We start from the raw sequence: 23,578 nt of genomic DNA, 5'->3' as shown, positions 1-23,578 counted from the left end.
TATTGTGACCATTTTAGGTCAGAGAGAATCCCATATAGCTGGCCCACTGTCAGTTTGGACAGGCGTCTGAGGGAAGAGGAATTGCTTTCTCTGACCCTGCCTACGCCGGTTCCTGTGCAGCCCCGTAAGGGATTTTGCATTTTGGTGCCAGCCTGGACTCCTTTTTAGTGCATCTAACTGACCAGCATGTAATATTGTATTTGAAAGTAATTCTCTGCACACACTCCACTCAGAATGTTCTCTTTGTTTCCCCCCAACCTCTGTGATAAAACTGACAACATCCTCTTTTGGATTTCTGTTATGTTTTTTTCAGGAATAAGTCAGCAACCTGATGCAGGCTTTGCAGGGGCTACGGCCCCCCAGAGTCCACTGATGTCGCCCCGCATGGCGCACACCCAGAGCCCCATGCTGCAGCAGTCTCAGGCCAACCCGGCTTACCAGGCCCCCTCCGACATGAATGGGTGGGCGCAGGGCAGCATGGGCGGAAACAGGTAATGCTGGCCCCCCTACCTTGTTGTTCTCAGGGGTCAGTGGGAAGGCACTTTGCAGGCTGCCCGTCTCTGGTGGGCTTGTTAAGCAAGATCCAGTAAGCTGCCAAGCGAGCATGCGTATCACTTCTAAGGCAAAAGTCTTGAAAAGGTTATCCAAACACTTCTCTTTTGGAGTGTAAGGGACATCTGTGAGACGGTATCCACCCAACCATTTGTGATAGAAAGTCCCTGTGATGCGGACATGAGAGCAGCTGTCGTGGTGAGGTCGCGAAAGGAAGCAGGGCTTGGTCCCCCCCACTCTGCTGCTGTCTCACCAAGCCGTTTCTGGCCTTTCCAACCCACTGCCTGCTACCTGCCCCCACTGATTTTGCGCGCCTGAGATGTGTTCTCCCTGCCTGCACTAACTGCCCAAGAAAAGCACACTCTGGCCCACCTGTGTGCTCACTGTCGGGCTCTAACGTTTCCCTTCCTTTATGTTCTGTCCAGCATGTTTTCACAACAGTCCCCACCACATTTTGGGCAACAGGCAAACACCAGCATTTACAATAACAATATGAACATCAGTGTATCCATGGCAACCAACACAGGCGGCATGAGCAACATGAACCAGATGACAGGACAGATCAGCATGACCTCCGTGACCTCCGTGCCTACGTCGGGGCTGTCCTCCCTGGGTCCCGAGCAGGTGAGTCTCCGAGGACCGAGGACACACAGCCTGCCGTCTACTGAGCTAGCTCTTACTCCCTTCCTGCACAGGGGAACCATGCCTGTACCTGGAAACATTTGCCACCAGCTCCTACATGTATTTTAAAGAGTGTTTTTTCCAACCTGTTTTTCAACTGTATTTGCAAGATAAACAAAAACATGAAAGGATTTCTGGCTTGTCAGCCATCTTTAAAATATGCTTTTGAAATCATTTTATTGGGAGTTTATAATTGAAGAAGTGAAGGTGTTTTTCTGAATGGGACACCAAATACAAGGGACACGCTAGCTGCAATGACAGGGACAACCTCCGGCCCATTCTGGCTCATCTTTGTGCTGTGGATACCTTGGGCTTTTCTATTTCTTTTTATCAGCTTTTTAGTATTCTTTTTGTTGAATAGCACTGCGAAGATTGTGTTGTCCCTAATTACATACCACCATCTCTAGAAGGCAGGAAGATTCAGAGGTTTTGAGATAAGTGGCTAGCTATGAACTTAGAAATTTGTGAGATGTGGTGGGTACAGCAGGTGAAGCTGCCACTCGCAACACCCACCCCCCATATATTCTGCCTGGGATTGAGTCCCACCTTCATTTTCTGATCCAGCTTCCTGCTACTGTGTCTGGGAAGCTTCAGGTACTTGGGTCCCTGCCACCCATATAGGGACACCCACATGGAGTTTTGACTTCTGCCTTGGACCTGGCCAAGCCACAGCTATTACAGTCATCTCTAAATGATTGTGAGGTAAAAGGTTGGGTTAATAAGTAAATGTGTTATTCACAGGTCTTTATTCTAAAAGGCCTAAAAAGCTGACCACTCTTTATAGGGTCTTTTTCACTTTTTTTTTTTCCCAAGATTTATTTTGTTTTCTTTGAAAGGCAGAGTTACACAGAGAGAGGAGTATCTTCTGACTACTGGTTCGCTCCCAGCATGAGTACAACGGCCAGACCCGGGCTAGGCTGAAGCCAGGAGCCTAGAACTAGGTGGCAGGAAGTGTAGTTCTTTAGCAATCGTCCGCTGTTTTTCCTGACACATTAGCAGGGAGCTGGGTCAGAAGTGGAGCATATGGGACTTAAACCATGCCCACATATGTATAGGATGCTGGTACTGCAAGCTGCAACTTTATTAGCTACGCTGTAACGTCAGCCCCAAATGCTGACCACTCTGCTTCTGGGTTGTACTTATGGAGAAACTGAGACACACAAAGTTTCTGTGACTTAAGCAATAAACCGTTGTCAATACTGCGAATTTCAGTTAAAGCTTGTTTGTGAGAATGGTAAAAGATTAAAAACTTTGAGTATATTTAATTCTGAAACAAACAAAAAACCCTATGGGTCTTGTGAAAATTTACTAAATATGCCTTTGTATTTTCTGCTGTAAAGTGATGATTGGTAAAGTTGTAGAGGCCTAGGAGGAAGGAAGGCCGCATGCTGGCATTGTAGCTTAGACTTCTGCTGAGTTTGGTAATTAAACACTTACTTGAGTAAATTTAAGCAGGAAGAAGTACTGCCTTTTATTTTTTCATGGAGAAAATGTAGTATTCATGTTGAATTTCTTGATACAGAAGGCCACTGGTGATTCCCGGTTTGCTTTCTCGGGGAATGCGTGCCACAGAGCCACCCCAGGGAGTGCCCGGCTTCACTGAGTTCCAGTCCAGCCTACTCAAAAATGGGTTGCTGCATTTTGAATGATTCAGCCTGTTTGGAGACCACAGCATGGATTTGAACCTTTTGAAATAGCTGTTAATGTGAAAACCCAAAAATTACAATTGTAGTCCGTCTTCTCTATTTACAATTGTAAATTGCACTTACTTTGTAACTTGTAAAAGAAATGTGCAAGTGCTTAGTCAGAGTAAGTTCCCAAGATCCAGTGCTACTGTAGGTGTTCACGCCTGCTCTTGTTCATTAATAATTCCCCTAAGGCACACGGATGTCAGGAACCTCGCAGGTGACTCGGACGACTTCTGAGTCACAGATGGCACTCATTGATTTCACTTGACCCTTCCCCAAAAAGCAACAGGGTTCTGGTATGAAAGTATTTTCTTTCTTTTTTTTAAGATTTGTTTATTTTTGCTGGAAAGTCAAATTTACAGAGAGAAGGACAGTCACAGAGAAAGATCTTCCATCCACTGGTTCACTCCCCAAGCAGCCACAATGGCAAGAGCTTGACCCAATCAGGAGCCAGGAGCTTCTTCTGGGTCTCCTATGCAGGTACGGGGTCCCAAGGCTTTGGGCCATCCTCAACTGCTTTCCCAGGCCACAAGCAGAGAGCTGAATGGTAAGTGGCCCAGCCATGACATGAACCAGTGCCCATATGGGATCCCGGCAGATGCAAGCAGAGGGCTTTAGCCACTAGGCTATACTACCAGGCCATGAAAGTATTTTCTAAAAAAAAATAATAATTAATAGGGCCCGGCACAGTAACCTAGCAGCATGCGCCAGGATCCCATATGGGTCCCACTTCCCATCCAGCTCCCTGCTTGTGGCTTGGGAAAGCAGTTGAGGATGGCCCAAAGCCTTGGGACTCTGCACCCATGTGGGAGACCCAGAAGAGGCTCTTGGCTCCTGGCTTTGGATCGGCTCAGCTCCAGCCATTGCAGCCGCTTGGAGACTGAATCAACAGACAGAACACCTTCCTCTCTGTGTCTTCTCCTCTTTGTTTATCTGCCTTTCCAATAAATAAATATTTTTTAAAATTAATAAATAAAAATTTATAAAAATACTTTATTGTCTGATGAAATTTAATTTTTGTGTGACTAGCACAAGTATTTATTGTCCTGTTCTTCTATACTCCCAAATATTTCATGGCTGACAAGCAACAGTGAAGGGCATTTTCTGTAGTTCCCTTTCCCTATACCTGCACTCCCAAACAGCAGGTGTGGGGTTCTGTACACTTTCTGGGCTCCTACAGCTTATAACCATACTGCCTTGCCATCCCCAGGTCAATGATCCTGCTCTGAGGGGAGGCAACCTTTTCCCAAACCAGCTGCCTGGAATGGAGATGATAAAGCAGGAAGGCGATGCATCACGGGTAAGGACCAGCACAGGTGTGTGCATATGGCGCTGAGTACACATGAACACTCTCAGCGCTGACACAGCTACATTGCTAGCAGATTCACAGAACTCCTGAAAAATCTCCTACTTTTGGGTGTCAGGATGGGGCGTTTCATGCCTGGTTCCCAGACGCCAGCCACCACATGCATGTGGTGTCACCAGGCCTGCCTGGGTTCTGGGGGCTGCTCCCTTTGGGGTGTACTGAGTACACCAACCGACCAAGGGGGGATGTCTCCATGACTGGACAGGTCTGAGGCCCACCCACCGCCCTCATTTAGTAGTGGATGGGATTGGGGAGGGGTGCGACCTTGGGCCTGGGGATTTAAACTTCCTGTAGTGTGCTGGTTGCTGGTGGGTCTCAGAATGGAGCTTCTCATGCCCGGATCCCAGACACCAGCCACCACGTGCACGTGGTGAGCTGTCCCCAGGCTCCGCCTGCTGGCTGCCCTGCCAGGAAGCTGTGAGGTTTTGGTTCTTTGAATCGCTGCTTAGGTAGCTCCAAGTTGAAGCCACTTTGCTTCTTGGATGTGAATCAATCCTAAATCCTAAAGATTCCCAATGACAGTAACTCTTCCTTTGAAAAACTTGTAATCACTGAACAATGCTGACCACCAAATACCAGTCCATGCAAAAGCTATGGCTCGGGGCTTGTCCAACAGAATCATACCCTGTTACCTGACATGATGAAGGATCAGGAAAAGGGTCACATTAAGCAGGGCCATTACGTTAACTAGCACTCGAGAACCATATCCGGGGATAGATTCTGTGAGGTATGTGTGGGCCAAACCCTGTGGAAATTCTAGCCTCACTGGTTAGCTTGAGTGTTGGAGTGGTGATGGACTAAGCTAGGTATGACCAAGGAGCCTGCCATCAATCACAGGTAAAGGAACCCACAACAGTCTGGACTGGTCAAGGCAGCAGCATCCGCATGTGCATCCTGAATAGGATGTGGGATGGGCCGGACTGCAACGTTCACCAGCTCATACAAGGCCAAATGGAAGGCCAGACTACACCGAACACTGGTCTAAACCCAATGGCATGTATGAGAACTGGGTCTGGGAGTGGATTAAGTGGAGGATCTTGGGAAACTCCCTTGGCGAGTCATAGCTCCTGCTGGTGAACATGTGGTCCAGACCTGGGGGTCGGGCAAGCTGGGCAAAGTAGCTCCAACAGCTGGATTATGTGTGTAATGGAACAGGGTGGACCGGGCAGGACTGAGCAAACCTTAGCCCACAAGCAAAACTAGAGACCAGGATGGAGCAAAGGTCATGCCGAGATAGGCTCTTGCACCTACTGGTCTGCGTGAGCCAGGAACGCTAAACCACAGTGTCTAAGGCAGAGGTTGGGACAGGTGAGGGGCTGAGCCAAGCTGAGTCGGAGCAACCACTGGCAGGCGCGTGATCTACAGCTGGGAACAGGCCCAGTTGGGGAGCTAAGGAGACAACCCTAGCTGGGTTAAGTTTCCCACCAAGGGGCGCGTGGGCTGGAATGGGGGCTGCGCTTTTCTGATCAGGAAACGGTTGTGGTCTGCCTTGGCACAAGTGTGGACTGGGATTGGATGCACCGAACCAGGTCAGACTCCAACACCCTCTGGTGTCCTGGAGGACCAGGGTAGATGTGAGATGGACTAGGCAAGGTCTCAACCCCTACTGAGCCATGTGTGAGCCATATGTGGGTATGAACGAGCCATAGCTGGACTGAAACATCCAACAGCAAGGACCAGTTTGGGTTGAAGGCCAGTCAGGAAAAGCCACCGTTCCTGCTAGGACAGGAGGTGAACTGAGTAGTGCTGGCTCATGGACCCCCCGGTATGCGCAAAATCGGGCATTGGGAGGGGTTCTGATGGGGTGTGGAACAGACTTGACTACTGGACTACTGCTACACATACTGGCAAACCAGGGTAGGGGGTGGGCCTGGTGGGGGTTATTGTGGGTCGCTCCCAATAGGCTGCAGCTCCCACTGGTTTATGTGAGGGCCAAGTATGTGCTAGGCAGAACCAGGCTGGACTGCAACACCCATTGGTTCCAGTGGAAATCGGGGCTGGAAATAGAACCAACCCAGCAATTGCAACCACCAGCTAGCTGATCAGGGCAAGGGACTGTGCCTGACCCTGTGCTTGCTAGAACATACAAGAATCTGGTCTGGGAACACCTCAGACAAAGTTTCTTTGGGGATCTGCCCAATCGAAATGCCGAACTCAGAACCCTAACCAAGAAAAGACAAAAGACAGAACAAGTCAATCAACCATTTCAGCTATATGTTGGCAGTGAATTACTGGACAAATGGAGACTCTATGATGGACTATGTCAATCAGTGGATTCTTCAACAACCTCATCGTGCTTGGAGTGGCGATGTTGGCAGCGATTCATAACTGGAGAACTATCAAAACCACTTGAGCAAGTGGGAAACTGGGTGGGGCTTCTCCCTCAATATCCCCCTTACCTCAGATACATGAAGGAAACAATATGGAAATAAAAGTCTTACCCACTTTCCTATAGCCCTTGAAACTTGTTACCCTAATTAACTATGTAAAGATTGTCAAAAATATAATAAAAAATGAAACTGGAAGAAAAAAATCTCCTACTTTTGTGTGAGTAAGTATGCCTTTAAGGTCATTTAATTAAGTTGATGGTGGCATATGAATTAAGAACTCCTAGTTTTGCCCTAGAATAGCAAAGTAGCAAAGAATTGGTCATCTTAGAGCAAATTTGGTTTTGGTTTTGTTTTCTTTTTTGAAGAGTGGGCATAATAAGGAAGGTAAGAATGAATTTGTAATTGCTGTCTATCTTATTTAGGTATTTTAAAGTAGCAGTCAGCTTTATGGTACTTTAAAACACTTAAAAGTGGCATTGAGGGTCCAACACGTTACCCTAGTGGCTAAAGTCTTCGCCTTGCAACTGCCAGGATCCCCTGTGTATGCCAGTTCATGTCCCAGTTGCTCCACTTCCCATTCAGCTCCTTGCTTGTGGCCTGGGAAAGCAGTCAAGGACAGCCCAAAGCCTTGGGACCCTGCACCTGCATGGGAGACCTGGAAGAAGCTCCTGGATTCAAATTTGTTTAGTTCTGGCCATTGTGGTCACTGCGAGAGTTAACCAACAGATGAAAATCTTTGTCTCTCCCTCTTTTGGTAAATCTGCCTTTCCAATAAAAAATAAATACATCTTTTTTTTTTAAGTGGCACTAAAACATAATTACATTTGGTACCAAAAAAACTGAAACTGGTGCATAGCTTTTTTCATAATATTAATTTTCCCTGAACTTTTTAAAGACCCCTTTTGAATGGATTTCAGGGTTTTGGAGGGGTACCAAAGTTAATTTATTCTTTAATTTCATGTTCCATTAACTTTTTGAAGCTCCTGTGTATTTCATTGTGTTTAGATAACAGTGCTTTAAGATGTATTGCTCATTTGCAAGGCAGAAAAACAGTGAGAGGAGCAATCAGACAGGGCGTAAAATCTCCCATTCACTAGTTCAACTCCCCAAGTGGTCACAGCAGCCCGAGACTGGGCCAGGCCCTAGGCAGGAACCTGGAGGTCCAGGTCTCCTGTGTGAGTCTAGGGACCCAAACACCTGGTCTGCTGCTTTCCTAGGCCATTAGCATTGAGCTGGATCAGAAGTGGAACAGACACAGTCCAAATAGGCGCTGCTATGGGAGGCCTGTGTTACAAGCAGGGACATAATGTGCCATGCCACAACACTGACCCTAAGGCAGTAGGCTTGTGTGGGATTCACTTAGACCTTAAACACTGGTTCTAAAAAGAGTGGTGATACCACCAGGCTCGGCCAGATCTTGAAATCGTCAGGATTTAGTGCCCACCTGCAGTGTACTTAGCTGCATTATCTGTGATCGGAGGCACTCTGGGCTCTTACAAAGGGTCTCTCCCACCCCAATAGGGAGTGGATGCTGAATTCACTATCAAAAACATGGGTCTGCCCTAGTTTTGTTAACGTTAGCATTCAAGTTTAAAAAAAGCAATTGTGTACATTTGATGCAGGTTTTAATAAGGTATTGTTTATTTTTCCCATGTGGTCTCTGGTTTTAAGAGTTGTAGTCTTGGGTGATAGAGATGCTGGCTGTGGGTGTTGTGTAATCTGTACATTTTCAAGTGTTGTAGCACTCAGATACACACACACAAACACTGTTTAAGGGCCTGGCACAGTGGCTCAATTGGCTAAATCCTCACCTTGCAAATCTGGGATTCCATGTGGGTGCCAGTTCATGTCCTGGCTGATCTACTTCCCATCCAGTTCCCTACTGGTGGCCTTGGAACCCTACACCCGTGTTCAAAGTTTTTATCAGTAAGTGATGTTGAATTTTGAGAGGAAGATTTATCTATTCATTTCTTTATTTTGAGAAGCAGATTTACAGAGTGAGGAGATAGAGATCTTAAATCCGCTGGGTCACTCTACAAATGGCCACATCAGAGAGAGCTAGACCAATCCAAAACCAGGATCTGCTTTGGGTTCTCTCACATGGGTGCAAGGGCCCAAGCCATCCTCCACTGCTTTCCAGTCCACAAGGAGCTGGATTGAAAACAGATAAGCTAGGACTCTAACCAGGACTCATGCGGATACCAGTGCTAAAGGCAGAGGATTACCGTGCTAAGCCACTGTGCCAGCCCCTGGATATTGAATCTTCTCAAATGCCTTCTCTGCATTCTTGGAGATGACCATATGCTTTTTGTCCTTCATTCTGTTGACATTTGTGTTTATTGAATTGAATCCTCGTGTCCTAGGTTGTTGATGATGAATAATATTTTAATATGCTAATGAATTAAATTTGCTAGTGTTTTCTTAAGGATTTTGCATTTGTGTTTATTTAGTGTATTAGCTTGTAGCTTTTTGTTTTTCTCATCTGATTTTGTTATCAAGGTAATATAGGCCTCACAAAATTGCCGTTGGAAGAATTCTCTCCTGTTTTGTTTTTGTGTTGGTTTGTTGGTTTGTTTTTTTGGTGTGGTTTTTTTTTGTGTTTTTTTTTTTTTTTTTTTTTTTTTTGTAATGAAGCTGTTCACATCTTTATAAGTATTGTGTTTTTTTGTTTTTTGTTTTTTTTTTTAATTATTTATTATTTAACTTCATTAATTACATTGTATTATGTGACACAGTTACATAGATACTTGGGTTCTCCCACCCCTCCCCAAACCCTCCCACCATGGTGGATTCCTCCACCTTGTTGCATAACCACAGCTCAAGTTCAGTTGAGATTCCCCCATTGCAAGCGTATACCAAACATAGAGTCCAGCATCTTATTGTCCAGTCAAGTTCAACGGCTTCTTAGGTATACCCTCTCTGGTCTGAAGACAGAGCCAGCAGAGTATCATCCCAGTCAATTGAAAGCTCCAACATACCATCAGCTGTTTTTTGGTTTTTTTAAAGATTTTTTTTTTTTATTACAAAGTCAGATATACAGAAAGGAGGAGACACAGAGAGGAAGATCTTCCGTCCGATGATTCACTCCCCAAGTGAGCCGCAACGGGCCGGTGCTGAGCCAATCCAAAGCCGGGAACCAGGAACCTCTTCCAAGTCTCCCACGCGGGTGTAGGGTCCCAAAGCTTTGGACTGTCCTTGACTGCTTTCCCAGGCCACAAGCAGGGAGCTGGATGGGAAGTGGGGCGGCTGGGATACAAACCAGTGCCCATATGGGATCCCGGCACATGCAAGACGAGGACTTTAGCCATTAGGTTACTGCACCAGGCCCTGTCCTGTTTTTCAAAATATTTTATGAAGAGCCAGCTCAGCTCCAGCTGTTGTGGCCTTTCCAATAAAAATGAATCTTAAAAAAAAATGCTTTATGAAGATGTTGGTGTTACCTCTTTAAATACTTGATAGAATGTATCAGTGAAGCCACCTGGCCCTGGGCTTCTCTCTAATGGAGGTATTTTATTACTGGTTCTGTGTTACCGCTTGTTAGTGATCTGTATAGAGATTCAGTCTTGTTAAGGTGTATCGGGAATTTGTCCATGTCATGCAGGTTATCAAAGCTCTTGCCCTCGGGTTGTTCCTGGTGGTGCTGACAGTCCTTGGTACTTGTGTGATGTTCATCACAGTGGCTCCCCTTTCATCTACGATTTTATGCTCCTGAGTCTCACTCTTTTTTTTTTTTTTTTTTTTTCACACAATCTAGCTGAAGATTTGTCAATTTCATTTTTCCTTTCAAAGACCAAGCTCTTGGTTTTGTTTATTTATTGTATTTGTCCTCTGGATTTAAATGTTTCTTTGCTTCTATTAATTTTAGATTTGATTCGTTCTTTACTTCCCTGAGATGCACAGAAGTTGTTTATTTAAGATCTTTTTTTTAAGAGATTTATTTTATTTTTATTGGAAAGTCAGATATTCAGAGAGGAAGATCTTCCATCTGCTGGTTCATTGCCCCAAATGCCCTCAACAACCAGAGCTGTACCGAGCCAAAGCCAGGAGCCCAGAGCCTCTTACAGGTCTCCAACTTAATTGCAGGGTCCCAAGGCTTTGGGCCGTCCTCGACTGCTTTCCCAGGCCACAGGCAGGGAGCTGGACGGGAAGTGGAGCTGCCGGGATAGGAACCATTGCCCATATGGGATCCTGGCAGTTGCAAGGCGAGGACTTTAGCCACTGGGCTACTACACTGGGCCTGAGACCTTCCTTTTTTTGATTTAGGCACTGAATACCATACACTTCCTTTAGTCTACTTTTGCTGTATCTCACGGGTTTTTGCAATGTTGTGTTTCTAATTTCTTAATCTATTAGTTGGTTGTTTAGAAATCAGTTCTTGATTATCCATGTGTTTATGTAGTTTTTATTATTATTAATTTCTAGTTTTATTGCATTATGGTTAGAAGAAATACTTAACATTTTTATTCTTTTAAATGTGTTAACACATAATCTACCATGTGATCTTTCCTGAAGAGTACTCCATTTGTTGTTGAGAAGAATGTATGTTCTTCAAGAGTATTTTGTAGGTGTTTGTTAGATACAATAAGCAATTTAATTTTTCTTTATTGCTTTTCTGTCTGGATGGTCTTTCTACTTCTGAAAGTGGGCTGTTACCCAATATGATGTTTGTACTGGAGTCTGACTCTCCCTTTTGGTCTGCTAATATTTGCTTTATCCATTTGGATGCTCAAAATCAGGGAAATGTAGATTAGCAGTTGTTGCCTCTTGCCATGCTGAACCCATTGTCAGTGTATAATGACCTTTATCTTGTCTCTTGTTATGGTTTTTATTTAAAATCTCTTATTTGATAGAAGTATGGCTGCTTGATTTTTTTTTTCTATTTGAAATGCAGATTTACAGAGAGCAGTAGAGAAAAAGAAAAAGATCTTTCATTCATTGCTTTTACTACCCAAATGGCCACAACGGCCAGAGCTGAGCCAATCCGAAGCCAGGAGCCTCCTTTGCGTCTCCTACTTGGGTGCATGGTCAAGGACCCAAGCTACCCTGCACTGCCTTCCTAGGCCATAAGCAGGGAGCTGGATCAAAGTGGAGCAGCCCGGACATGAACCAGTGCCCGTATGAGACACTGGTGCTGCAAGACAGAGGAGTAATTTCTTGAGCCACTGCTTCTGCTTTCTTTAGAGTTCCAGAAGTACTATGATCATTTTGATATGTGAGGTTTTTTTTAATTGATGAATTATGTGTTTAGTTTCCACAATGTAGTTTTATAGGCATAGGGGTTCATTCCTCCCCTTTCCCCTGCCTCCTTCCTCAATCTTCCCTCCCACTGTATTTCCCCTCGTTATTATGAAAGCACAGTTTATGTATTTGCTTTTAGAGATTTATTTGTATTTATTTAAAAGAGTTGCATACACAGAGAGAGCGCCCTTCCCAATGCCTGCAGCCAGGGGCAGGGCCAAAGCCAGGAGCCTGGAGCCCCACGTGAGCATTCACAGCATTCACTTGGAATTCAGATGCATTCGCAGGGAGCTGGATTCCAAGTGCAGCAGCCAGAGGCCAAACCAGCATTATAGGCAACAAGCTAGCCTTATCATGCTGTGCCACAACTGCAGCTCCTGAATATTTGTTTGTTTGTTTGGACAGCAGAGTGGCAGAGAGAGAAGGCAGAGGGATAAGGAAGGAAACGGAGATAGTCATCGGCTGTCTTACTCCCCAAATGGCCAGGCTGAAGCCAGAAGCCATCTGGTTCTCCCACTGGATGGCAAGATTCTAAGCACCTGGGTCATTATCTGTAGCTTGCCAGAAGCATTTGCAGAAAACAGGAAGCAGGGTTGCAAGGACTTGAACCAACACCCCAACATGGGACTCCAACACAGGTTGCTGGTGTCCTAAGTGGTTGTTTGATCCATTGTGCTAACTGCTACCGTTGCTCTAAATATGCTTTTTACCCCCTTGGCATTTGCAGGTCACTACTGAACCCAGGTAGCTGGGTCGTTTGCTCTTGTTCTGCTGTTCTGAAGCTCCTTGTAAGCTCTCTTTATCCTTTTTCCACTCTATGTATATTCAGATATCCTGTCTTCAGTCTCACTGATTCTTGCTTCTGCTTGATCTGTGTGGTCATGTTTTTAATTCTGCTTAGTGCAGTTTTCAATTGAATGATTACTGTTGCTCTGCTTTATTTCTCCCTGTCAGGTCTCTCTGTTAGCAGTACTTCTATTCAAGTTCGTTCAATTTCCTTCAAACAGCTGTTTTGAAATCTTGTTGCAAGCACTTGAAAATTTCAGTTCCCACTTGAATGATGTTTTAACACCTTATTTTGATCATTAGGGGAGTCACAGTGCCCTGTAAGTTCTTAATGCTTACTGGTGTACAAAACTGTCTGCCAGCTGATGGGTTAATCTATGCTAACCCGATTTCATTTAGAGCTGTCCTTCCAGAAATCCCGGGCAACCTGTTTGTTTCCTCTGAGCCAATGAACACGTCTGCCATTTCAACCACTAGGTGGCAGTGATAGCTGCTCCAACACTTGATTCTGGGACGGGTCTAGAGAAAGTCTGCATGCTCTGGGATAAGGATCGTGAACATTAGGATCTTCCCAGTTGCCTTTCTGCTAGGCTAGGGTTTGAAGAGGGTGACAAAGACAGTGGCCAGAAATAGGCTCCGTCCCACCCAAAGTCTCCCAGTCACTCCGGCGCATGCCAGGTCTAGTGAGGCTGGTAGGGACACCAAAGCCTGTCCTCTGTAGCACAGGCCTCTCTGCCTGTTGCTGGAGCAAATATGGAGTCTCCTAACAGCAACAGCCTGAGGTTAGAGGATTGCCAGTGTTGTCAAGTGCTGGCTGGCTCTGAGTTCCAAAGCAAGGTTTAAAGCTCCTTCCTGCCCTGCTTCCCAGTGGCTGAGTGGAGGTTGGCAGGTGCCGCCGGCCTCTGAGTGTCTGACTCAGCTGCCATGTTTCTATACATGCCATACATATAGATTTTTTTTTATTTTGAGAGGTTGACTAAGAGATCTTCTGTCCACTAAATCACTCCCCAAACAGCCACAAGAGCTACAACTGGGCTAAGCAAAGCCAGGCACTCCATCTCAGGTGGTTGGAGGGAGCCAAACACTTGGGGCATTTGCTGCTGCCCTCCCAGCCGCATTAGCAGGAAGCCGGAGCAGAAATGCAGCTGTTGGAGTCAAGCTGGAGCTCTGCCATGGCACTGGCATCTCCAGCCAGGGCTTCCCCTCCTGGGCCTCAGCACAGCCCCTCAGCTGCAGTCTTGATCTACCCACCTCACCAGTCACTCGTTCTTAACCCCTGATCCTGCTGCCCATTTTGCAAAGGGAACACTAACTGGTTTTTCCAGTCCTCTCTCCCTCTCTCTCTAAGATTATTTGTGGGGCTGGCACCACGAGGCCTACCCTTCATCCTGTATTGGCACCAGTTTGAGTCCACTTCCAATCCAGCTTCCTGCTAAGTGCCTGGGAAAGCAGCTGAGGATTACCCAGATCCTGGAGCCTCTACACTCACGTAGGAGACCCTAGAAGAAGCTCCTGGCTCCTGGCTTCAGACCAGCCCAAATCTGGTCATTGTGGCCCTTTGGGGAATGAACTAGTGGATGGAAGATACAATCTCTCTCTTTGTCTCTCCCCTTCTCTCTCTCCTCTGTAGCTCTGCCTTTCAAATAAATGTACATACTACTAATAATTTTCTTTAATATTTATTTTATTTTTACTGGGAAGTCAGATACACAGAAAGGAGGAGAGACAAAGAGGAAGATCTTCCATCCAATGTTTCATTCCCCATGTGACTGCAACAGCCGGTGCTGCACCAATCCAAAGCCAGGAGCCAGGAACTTCCTCCAGGTCTCCCATGCGAGTGCAGCGTCCCAAGGCTTTGGGCCATCCTCCACTGCTTTCCCAGGCCACAGGGAGGGAACTAGATGGGAAGCAGGGATTCTTGATGCGTGCAAGGCAAGGACTTTAGCCGCTAGGCTACCACACTGGGCCCACAAACTAATAATAATTTAAAAAACCCTCTGTGAGGCAGACCTTTTTTTTTTTTAAGATTTGTTTATTTTTTATTACAAAGTCAGATATACAAAAAGGAGGAGAGACAGAGAGGAAGATCTTCCATCCGATGATTCACTCCCCAAGTGAGCGCAACGGCGCGCCAATCCAAAGCCAGGAACCAGGAACCTCTTCCGGGTCTCCCACGTGGGTGCAGTGTCCCAAAGCTTTGTACCGTCCTCGACTGCTTTCCCAGGCCACAAGCAGGGAGCTGGATGGGAAGTGGAGCTGCCGGGATTAGAACCAGCGCCCATATGGGATTCTGGCGCGTTCAAGGCGAGGACTTTAGCCACTAGGCCACGCCGCCGGGCCCTAGGAGGCAGACCTTTGACACAGAGGTTAAGATACTGCTTGGGATGCTTACATCCCAACTCAACAGTGCCTGGGTTCAAGTCCCCAGCTCCTTGCTCCTGCCCCCGCTCCTTGCTCCTATGTACCTAAGAAGGCAGCAGCTGATGGCTCAAGTACTTGGGTGCCTGCCACCCAGCTGAGTTCCTGGCTTTAGGCTGGCCCAGCCTTGCCTGTTGTAGGCACTTTGAGTGAATCAGCTTGTGAAAGATGTAGCTGACTCGCTGGCTCTCTCAGACTTTAATGTAGTTGAAAAAAAATCATCGTTGAAGTGTGATGAGGTCACTTGGAGTTACTGCAGTTGGAAGACTTTCCCGCTGGTTAGAATGGGCTTTCAGGTGGTGAGGAGGTCAGTGATGTGGACTTTTCCAGACCTTTTGTGCCCCAAGGCCTACTCAGACACTTTACGTCCACCATGCTGTCAACTCCCTCCAGCAGCCAGATACAGGAGGATAAACAGCCACCCACCCATGAGTTGTTGGCAGCCAGGATGACACTCCATGCAGTGTAACCGACCCCATGGGCATGCTACATGCTGGGCACTTGAGTCTAGCCACTCACTGCTCATGGATATGAGTTCATGGGAGAATGCTACCTTGCAGTTAAGCCTCATGTATCAAATAGCATGAAAATATTTCTTAGCAGAATTCTTTTTTTTCATAGACAAATTGGAAAATTGAAGGATTTTTTTTCCCATTTTTTAATCAATGTCGTGGAGTATTTTCATATGAAATCATGTGTCAGAAGTTAGAAATGAATATATGTTCAGCTTTCATGATATTAAGTGCATTAAATATCCTTTATTTAAAAGAAATAGAGTTACATTATTATTCAGAGCTAATTTATTTAAAAGTTTGAAAATGTGTTTGAATGGCTGGCACCCTGGTATATAGCAAGTTCAACCTCTGCCTCTGGTGCTGGCATCTCATATAGGTGCGGGTTTAAACTACCCACTTGGTCCACTTCTGACCCGGCTCTCTGCTGATGTACCTGGGAAGGCAGCAAAAGATGGCCAAAGACATTGGGCCCCTGCACCCACCTGGGAGACATGGAAGATGCTCCTGGCTTCAGACGGGCCCAGCTCCAGTTGTTGCAGCCATTTGGAGAATGAACCCCTAGATGAAAAATCTCTGTCTCCCCTTCTTTGTCTGTGATGCTGTCTTTTAAATAAAGATGAATCTTCTGGGCCTGGCATGGTAGCCTGAAGTCCTCACCTTCCATGCACTGGAATCCTATATGGGCGCCAGTTTGTATCCTCGCTGCCCCACTTCCCTTCCACCTCCCTGCCTGGGGCCTAACTATCCAGCTCCCAGAAGCAGTAGAGTTCCTGGTTCCTGTCTTTGGCTGGGCCCAGCCGGAGTCATTGTGGCCATTGTGGGGAAATGAACCAGCAGAGGGAGCATCTGTGTGTATATCTCTCTCAATCTCTCCCTCTCTGTGTATAACATTGCCTTTCAGGGGCCCGGCGGCGTGGCCTAGCGGCTAAAGTCCTCGCCTTGAGGGCCCCGGGATCCCATATGGGCGCCGGTTCTAATCCCGGCAGCTCCACTTCCCATCCAGCTCCCTGCTTGTGGCCTGGGAGGGCAGTTGGGGACGGCCCAAGGCTTTGGGACCCTGCACCCGCGTGGGAGACCCGGAAGAGGTTCCTGGTCCCGGCGTCGGATTGGCGAGTACCGGTCCGTTGCGGCTCACTTGGGGAGTGAAACATCGGATGGAAGATCTTCCTCTCTGTCTCTCCTCCTCTCTGTATATCCGGCTTTCCAATAATAATAAAATCTTTAAAAAAAAAAAAAAAAAAAAAAACATTGCCTTTCAAATAAATAGATCCTTTTTAAAAACAAAAACATGAACTTGAGCTGTGGTTATGCAACAAGGTAGAGGAATCCACCATGGTGGGAGGGTTTGGGGAGGGGTGGGGAGAACCCAAGTACCTATGTAACTGTGTCACATAATACAATGTAATTAATGAAGTAAAAATAATAAATAATTAAAAAAATAATAAAATAAAAACAAAAACAGTTTATTTAGCCTAGTGAAGACAGGAAACTCATCAGGAAGAATTAAGAGGGCCGTCACATAGGAGGTATGATTTTGAGTAAGGATTACAAATGGAGGCCCGGCGCAATAGCGTAGGGGTTAAAGTCCTTGCCTTGCATGCGCCGAGATCCCATATGGGCACCAGTTCTAATCCCGGAAGCCCCGCTTCCCATCCAGCTCCCTACTTGTGGCCTGGAAAAGCGGTCCAGGATGGCCCAGAGCCTTGGAACCCTGTACCCATTTGGGAGACCCGGAAGAGCTCCTGGCTCCTGGCTTCGGATTGGCTCAGTTCCAGCCATTGCGGCCGCTTGGGGAGTGAATCATCAGATGGAACATCTTTCTCTCTGTCTCTCCTCCTCTCTGTATATCCGCCTTTCCAATGAAAATAAGTAAATCTTTTAAAAAAAGGATTACAAGTGGTGGCCCCTGTTGGACTAAACGCCACCAGAAAGTAAGGACTGTCAGCAGCTAGGTGTTTCATTCACCTGAGTATTGAGACAGTGGAGGACATGAAATTGAGCTGTTTGTAAGAGAATCGGGATTGTCCATTCCCACAGACTGTCTGGTAGGGTCCTCTCAAACTCCTCTCTGTGCACGGAAACATCGCTCAGCTAGAGACAGCAACATGTACCCATCTCCGTCCGATCCAGTGTGCTCATCCTACGCAGCCCTGGTGACTGGCATTATTTAAAACAGTCAAGGAAATTGGCTCTTTTGTAGCAGGACTTCTGCTGGTTTCAAGAAATGCTCAGAAGTATTTTCCAATTCTGTTTTCCTGCAGAAATACTGCTGACACTGGAGGCCGCTGGTTGCTGCTCCTTCAGCTGACCGGGCTCGTTTGCTCACAACACTTCGCAGTCTGGAGAGCCGCGTCTGCTTGTTTCCACTTAACCGACGGGCCAGCCAGCTCCACCGGGCAAGATCAGCAGCCGGCCCTGGGCCCAGCTCCCCACGTGGAGCTCCGTGGACTGCAGCAGGCAGAGTAGCCTCTTCTCGACAGCCTGAAGCTCACGTCCGGACAGTTGCTCAGTCTGTTCACTGCATTCACCTTAGTGCAACTTAGATCTCTCCTGCAGCGTCAATGTCGACAGGCAAATGTCATCCCATGTCAGATTGAATGTATTTAAGTGTATGTATTTAAGGGGAACCATGCTCTTGTTGGGTTCCAGACACTGGTTTCTTTGCTTTGTTTTCCCTGGCTAATCTGTCTAGTTCGAAAGATTCAGATTTCATCTGGGGGAAAGAAAAGAATTAACAAACCAAACAGCTAAAGGTGTTTTGAGCTAGTGCCTGCATCTGGGATGCGAGGCAGGTGCAACGGGCAGCGCTGTGTGTGCAGACACCCCCTGTACCCCACTCAGAGAAGACCAGTAAGTCACATTCACACCTTCTTAGACAACTCTAGAGATCACGTTGCAAAGTTTCCAGTTATTGAACCAAGGAAAAAGAGCCTGTGAGAAGCCTGTTAATATTACAGTTATTTGTTCCTTTTTTTTTTCCTTTGCAAAAACCAAATTAGTCCACCTAAATCATGAACCAAGAAGAAATACTTTTGATTTCTGAATTACGTTTTTTTCGGAGTGACCACAGCTTGAATTAGCATCTCTTCTCCCTGTGGTCCCACCTGCGCCCTTTCCCACTCTGCCACTCCCATCCTTCTTCTGCTCCTTCACCTGTTTAAGCTACAGAAACCAGGTAAGCCCTTCATTTCTCTCAGTGTCCAGCCAGCCACTTCCCTATTGCTAACTATTGGATTTCAGAAAAGTGTGTTTACTGGCAAGGAGAGGAGCTGAGCAAGGACTTGATTCCGGTCAAGCTGCGGACACCTGCTTTGGGAGCATGCTCGCTTCCGTCCCCAGCAGCCCGGCCTCCGCCCCCGGAGGGAGTGCGTACAGTGGGTTGAAATTGACAACAGGTATCCCGACAGATATAACCTCTGCCATGGGTTTTTTTAATTTTTTTTTTCTAGCAGTGCTGACTAAGCCGACGTTTTGTAAGGTACATAAAATCCAATTTATATGTAAACAAGCAATAATTTAAGTTGAGAACTTAAGTGTTTTAATTGTATAATTTTTGTGAGGTATACATATTGTGGAACTGACTCAAAAAATGAGGTACTTCAGTATTAAATTAGATCTCTTCATAGCAATGTCTCCTAAAGGTGTTTTGTAAAGGACATCAATGCCTTGATTAGACCTAATTTGTAGACTTAAGACTTCTTATTTTCTAAACCTTGTGATTCTGCTCATAAATCATTTATCTATATGATACGCAGCCGCTGTAGGAACCAATTCTTGATTTTTATATGTTTATATCCTTTCTTAATGACCTTAGAAAGACTACATGTTACTAAGCAGGCCACTTTTATGGTTGTTTCTCTTGCCCACTCCAGTAGGGGAATAACCTTTTATTCATTGGCCTTGGTTTCAGACAACTGCAATACCAAGAAACTGACGGCCTTTTTTGAGCTGTTTCTCCCCAATCCCGTTACACATCCTTTCTTACCTAGATTCCAGAGGGATAGCTTTTTGATGTCTAAAAAGCAAAGCATTTTATAATATCTCATTAGCCAAGCTTTTTAGGAACAGAGTTTTCCTTGAACTGTGTTTGTTTATTTGTGGCAGGGTGAAACATGTACCACTCCCCTCTATTTATATCGATATCTCCCTCTGCCTGGGCAGATAGAAGTCCAGAGAGAGATATAGCCCAAAGAGAAAGAAATGGCAAGTAGACAGTCTGAAAGTGTTGCACCAGACTGAAGAAACCTTCTGGAAATTTGCATTTCTATTCCTTTTTCCACTTGAGAGGGACCTCAGTACCGGGAGGTGGCCAGGGAACAGCACTTCTCAGCTGCTGCCAGTTCGTGTTCCCGCCAAGGCTCAACTTTGTCTCCAGCACACCCTTGGGTTGCCCAGCTGTGCTGGAAGACACGAGCAGGTGTTGGCCCAGAACTCCAGGACCTCCCCGCAGGGATGAGGCTCGTATGTCCACAATGTAATGTGATGGGCTTTCGGTTACTTTTTAGGAATCTGTGAATCAGAATGACTTTCAACTTGACACAGCACAAAAGAGAAAGAGAGGGTAAACTGGAATTGTTTAAAGTCCCTTTTCACTCTTAACGCCATCCCAAACCATCTGTGTATCTTGATTGTTTACCTGTCTGCCCACTGTTTTAATGTCAGTCCCAATTCAGACAAATGGACAAGCCTGTGATGCTGGTCATTTCGAATGATTCATGGTCATTACTGTTTGAAGGCAAAGAGATTACAAATTCTCTTCTGGTTCAGATCAGGTAATGGATTTTGTTTTGCATCTAATTAGGAAAAGAAAAATAAGTGAAGGAGTCCTCTGATCATATTGATCACTATAGAAGCAAAAGCCAAATCAGTCCCCTTCATCATCAGTATTTCTCATGCTGTACACAATAAATTTGTTTGATGGAATACTTGGTTTTTGTTTAATAGAACAAATAATCAGTGTTTTACTTATATTACTAAATGTGAAAAACAGAATGTGAAAAATATACATAACATTATCTTGGTTGTAAAGCTCATTTAAGTGTTCATGTGACGTGGTAAGTTTAAGAAGTGAAGTGAGCTGTTCTACTACAATGAATTCATTGGACTCAAAGATAAGAAATGCCCCTCCCTCCCCATGTGTATCTCTTACGGCCTGTGATCATTGAAAGCAATGTTTTTGCAGTTTATATGATGCAATTTTTAATCCATGTTTAAAAATGGAGTTCCTATGGGCTTAACACATGAAATGGGTGGCACAGATCCACTTGCAGAACCCAAAGATACACAATCAATTTTGAAATGCAACTTAAGCCATTAATTGTTGGTGTGAATTTAAAATTTTCTAGTGTTTGTATGGTAGTATGCTGCCTAAAAGCAAAGCATTCTCTGCACAAAAAAACAATTACTGTAGTGGCTTCGATTTTCATTAGAACTTTCTCCCTGGTGTTTCTTTATAGACTAAAACAAAATCTTTTAAGTTTCTTACTACAGGTAAAAGCTATGTGCAAGAACCTCAAAATGCTAAAATCTAGCATAATGCCTTAGATCTGTTTTTAAGTCTTGTATATTCCTACATAGCTGTCCGATGTATTATATTTGTATAGTGAATTGTGTACAATTTTGGAATAAGTACATCATCACTTAACCTTTATGTTATTGAATGGTGATGATGATACATTTCTTCAGACATTTAACTGTCATTTTTTTTCTTTGTCATTTGTGGGTTTTATTTGTACAGTTCCTCATGAAGTTGCATCTGAGATGTGTGTATATGAAAAGATTATACAAGGGTAAAATTAAGCAATATATTACCTATGGTTCTTCAGGAGAAAGCTTACAGTGTTTCAGGTTGTGGTTTATTTTCCAAATGGAGTGGACTCTGAGCATCAGTTTGTTCACCTGCATTGATGTTCGTATTCCTAGTGTGAGCAGTTTATGCAAAGGTAGATCTATTCAGAGAAATTTTAAATACATTTATGCAAGTTAATATTGCTTTGCTGATGCTATTTGCTTATTTGATGTTAAATAATGCTATTGTAAATAAAGAATTCTGTTGTTATTGCATCATTTAATAAATTTTAATGCCTTCGGGTTTTACATGGCTTTAGAGATTTTAATGTGTTTCTATTGTATCTTCTTTCATTATTGCATTTAAATTAAAAATACCTTACTTCAATCTCATCATTTCGTATATTTATATGGTTGTTGACACAATTCACAGTACTTTAACATTTGATTCTCCCAGTTATTCCTCTTACAGATGTTCAGTTTGAAACCAAGGTCTTTCATGTTTAGGGTGATCTAACAGTTTGCTCAGTGGCATATGAAGGCCACATCTAGTTCACACAGACCTAAATGATACCATTGTTCTTTATTTTTTTAATTTTTTTTTTTATTGAAAAGGCAAATTTTACAGAAAAGTCTCCTCCATCCACTGGTTCAATCCTTAAGTGCGCAGAATGGCCAGAGCTGAGCTTCCTCCAGGTCTCCCGTGCAGGTGCAGGCTCCCAAGGCTGTGCGCTGCCCTCTACTGCTTCCCCGGGCCACAAGCAGGGATCTGGATGGGAAGCGGAACAGCCAGGACACAAACCGGACCTGATGCTGCTACTGTTTTTAGGACACTTACCACCTCCCATTCTGTTCTCCAAAAATATTTTTGAAAATAATGTAGACTTCTAGCTAGCTTGATAATATGATATATTACACTTGAGAATATAGTAATTTAGTACTATGATAGGGCAATAACTGTTAAACATTGCAAAATATATGAAACATGAATAAATAGAATCTGTAGCTGTACTTTTAGACGATACCACAAACAACATGGGGATTAGAAAATACATGAGTGCAATGTGTCTGTGCTTTTAGCTACATTAGTAGATTAGAAGAAGGAAAACACCTGTGCGATTAAACTAATAGTTTTTGTCTGGCGGGTTTGTCCAGGAGTGATTTCAGCCCTCATCCTTTAAAAAAATGTGGGAGGGGGGAATAAAAATAAAACCTTTAAGGGAAATGAGTGTCCTAAGCTTATTTGAAGTTAGCTGGTACAATCCAGAATAGACTCTTATTATTCAAAGAACTCTTACGAAGTTGAAGTCAGCAAACGAGGAGTCCCTCAGCTAATACCAAGAAAATGAAATGCTAGCACTGGAGAAGAAAACACTTCCGCCATCTGTAAAAAAGAAAAAAAAAAAAGTGGAATGAGTGAAAAAGCTCTGCATCGTGGTTAGACTCCTTTCCCAGGCCACAGGCAGGGAGCTGGATGGGAAGTGGAGCTGCCGGGACTAGAACCGGCACCCATATGGGATCTCGGCGCATCCAAGGCAGGACTTTAGCCGCTAGACCACGCCGCCGGGCCCAGATTTATTTATTATTTATTTATTTTTAATTAGGCAGATTTACAGAGAGAAGAAAAGACAGAAATCTTCAGTTGCTGGTCCACTTCCCAGTTGGCCACAGCAGCTAGAGCTGAGCTGATCCAAACTCAAGGAGCCAGCTGCTTTTCCCAGGCCATAAGCAGGGAGTTGGAAGGGAAGCGGAGCAGCTGGGACACAAACTGACACCCACATGGAATCCCAGCGCTTGCAAGGTGAGGATTTAGCCATTGAGCCATCACGCAGGGCCCATAGAAAAATGTTAAAAAAAAAAAAAAAAATGAACACTCAGAAATGTTTAACAAAGTCACCTTAAAAGTTAAGGCCAGGGCCCGGCAGCGTGGCCTAGTGGCTAAAGTCCTCGCCTTGAACGCACCAGGATCCCATATGGGCACCGGTTCTAGTCCCGGCAGCTCCACTTCCCATCCAGCTCTCTGCTTGTGGCCTGGGAAAGCAGTCAAGGATGGCCCAAAGCTTTGGGGCCCTGCACCCGTGTGGGAGACCCAGAGGAGGTTCCAGGTTCCCGGGTTCGGATCGACACAGCACCGGCCTGTGCACTCACTTGGGGAGTGAATCATTGAACAAAAGATCTTCTTCTCTGTATATCTGACTTTGTAATAAAAATAAATAA

The 23,578-nt window shown here is 45.1% G+C and overlaps 1 protein-coding gene across 6 annotated transcripts in view; it reads left to right on the top strand.

Moving 5' to 3' along the window:
• The window catches only part of NCOA2 (nuclear receptor coactivator 2), a 279,142-nt gene extending 257,466 nt beyond the window's left edge, over positions 1-21,676 (top strand). For all 6 annotated transcript variants that reach the window (XM_004588032.3, XM_058668721.1, XM_036498445.2 and 3 more), the window contains 4 exons: positions 314-491; positions 978-1,176; positions 4,132-4,221; positions 17,836-21,676. In XM_004588032.3, the coding sequence (XP_004588089.2) occupies positions 314-491; positions 978-1,176; positions 4,132-4,221; positions 17,836-17,847 (479 nt within the window). In that variant the 3' untranslated portion in view covers positions 17,848-21,676. The remainder of the gene's footprint in view (positions 1-313; positions 492-977; positions 1,177-4,131; positions 4,222-17,835) is intronic.
• Positions 21,677-23,578: the final 1,902 nt, after the last annotated feature.

The sequence above is a fragment of the Ochotona princeps genome, chromosome 9, assembly GCF_030435755.1.
Source record: "Ochotona princeps isolate mOchPri1 chromosome 9, mOchPri1.hap1, whole genome shotgun sequence".
Classification (NCBI taxonomy): Eukaryota; Metazoa; Chordata; class Mammalia; order Lagomorpha; family Ochotonidae; genus Ochotona; species Ochotona princeps.
This window is presented reverse-complemented; position numbering and strand designations above follow the sequence as displayed.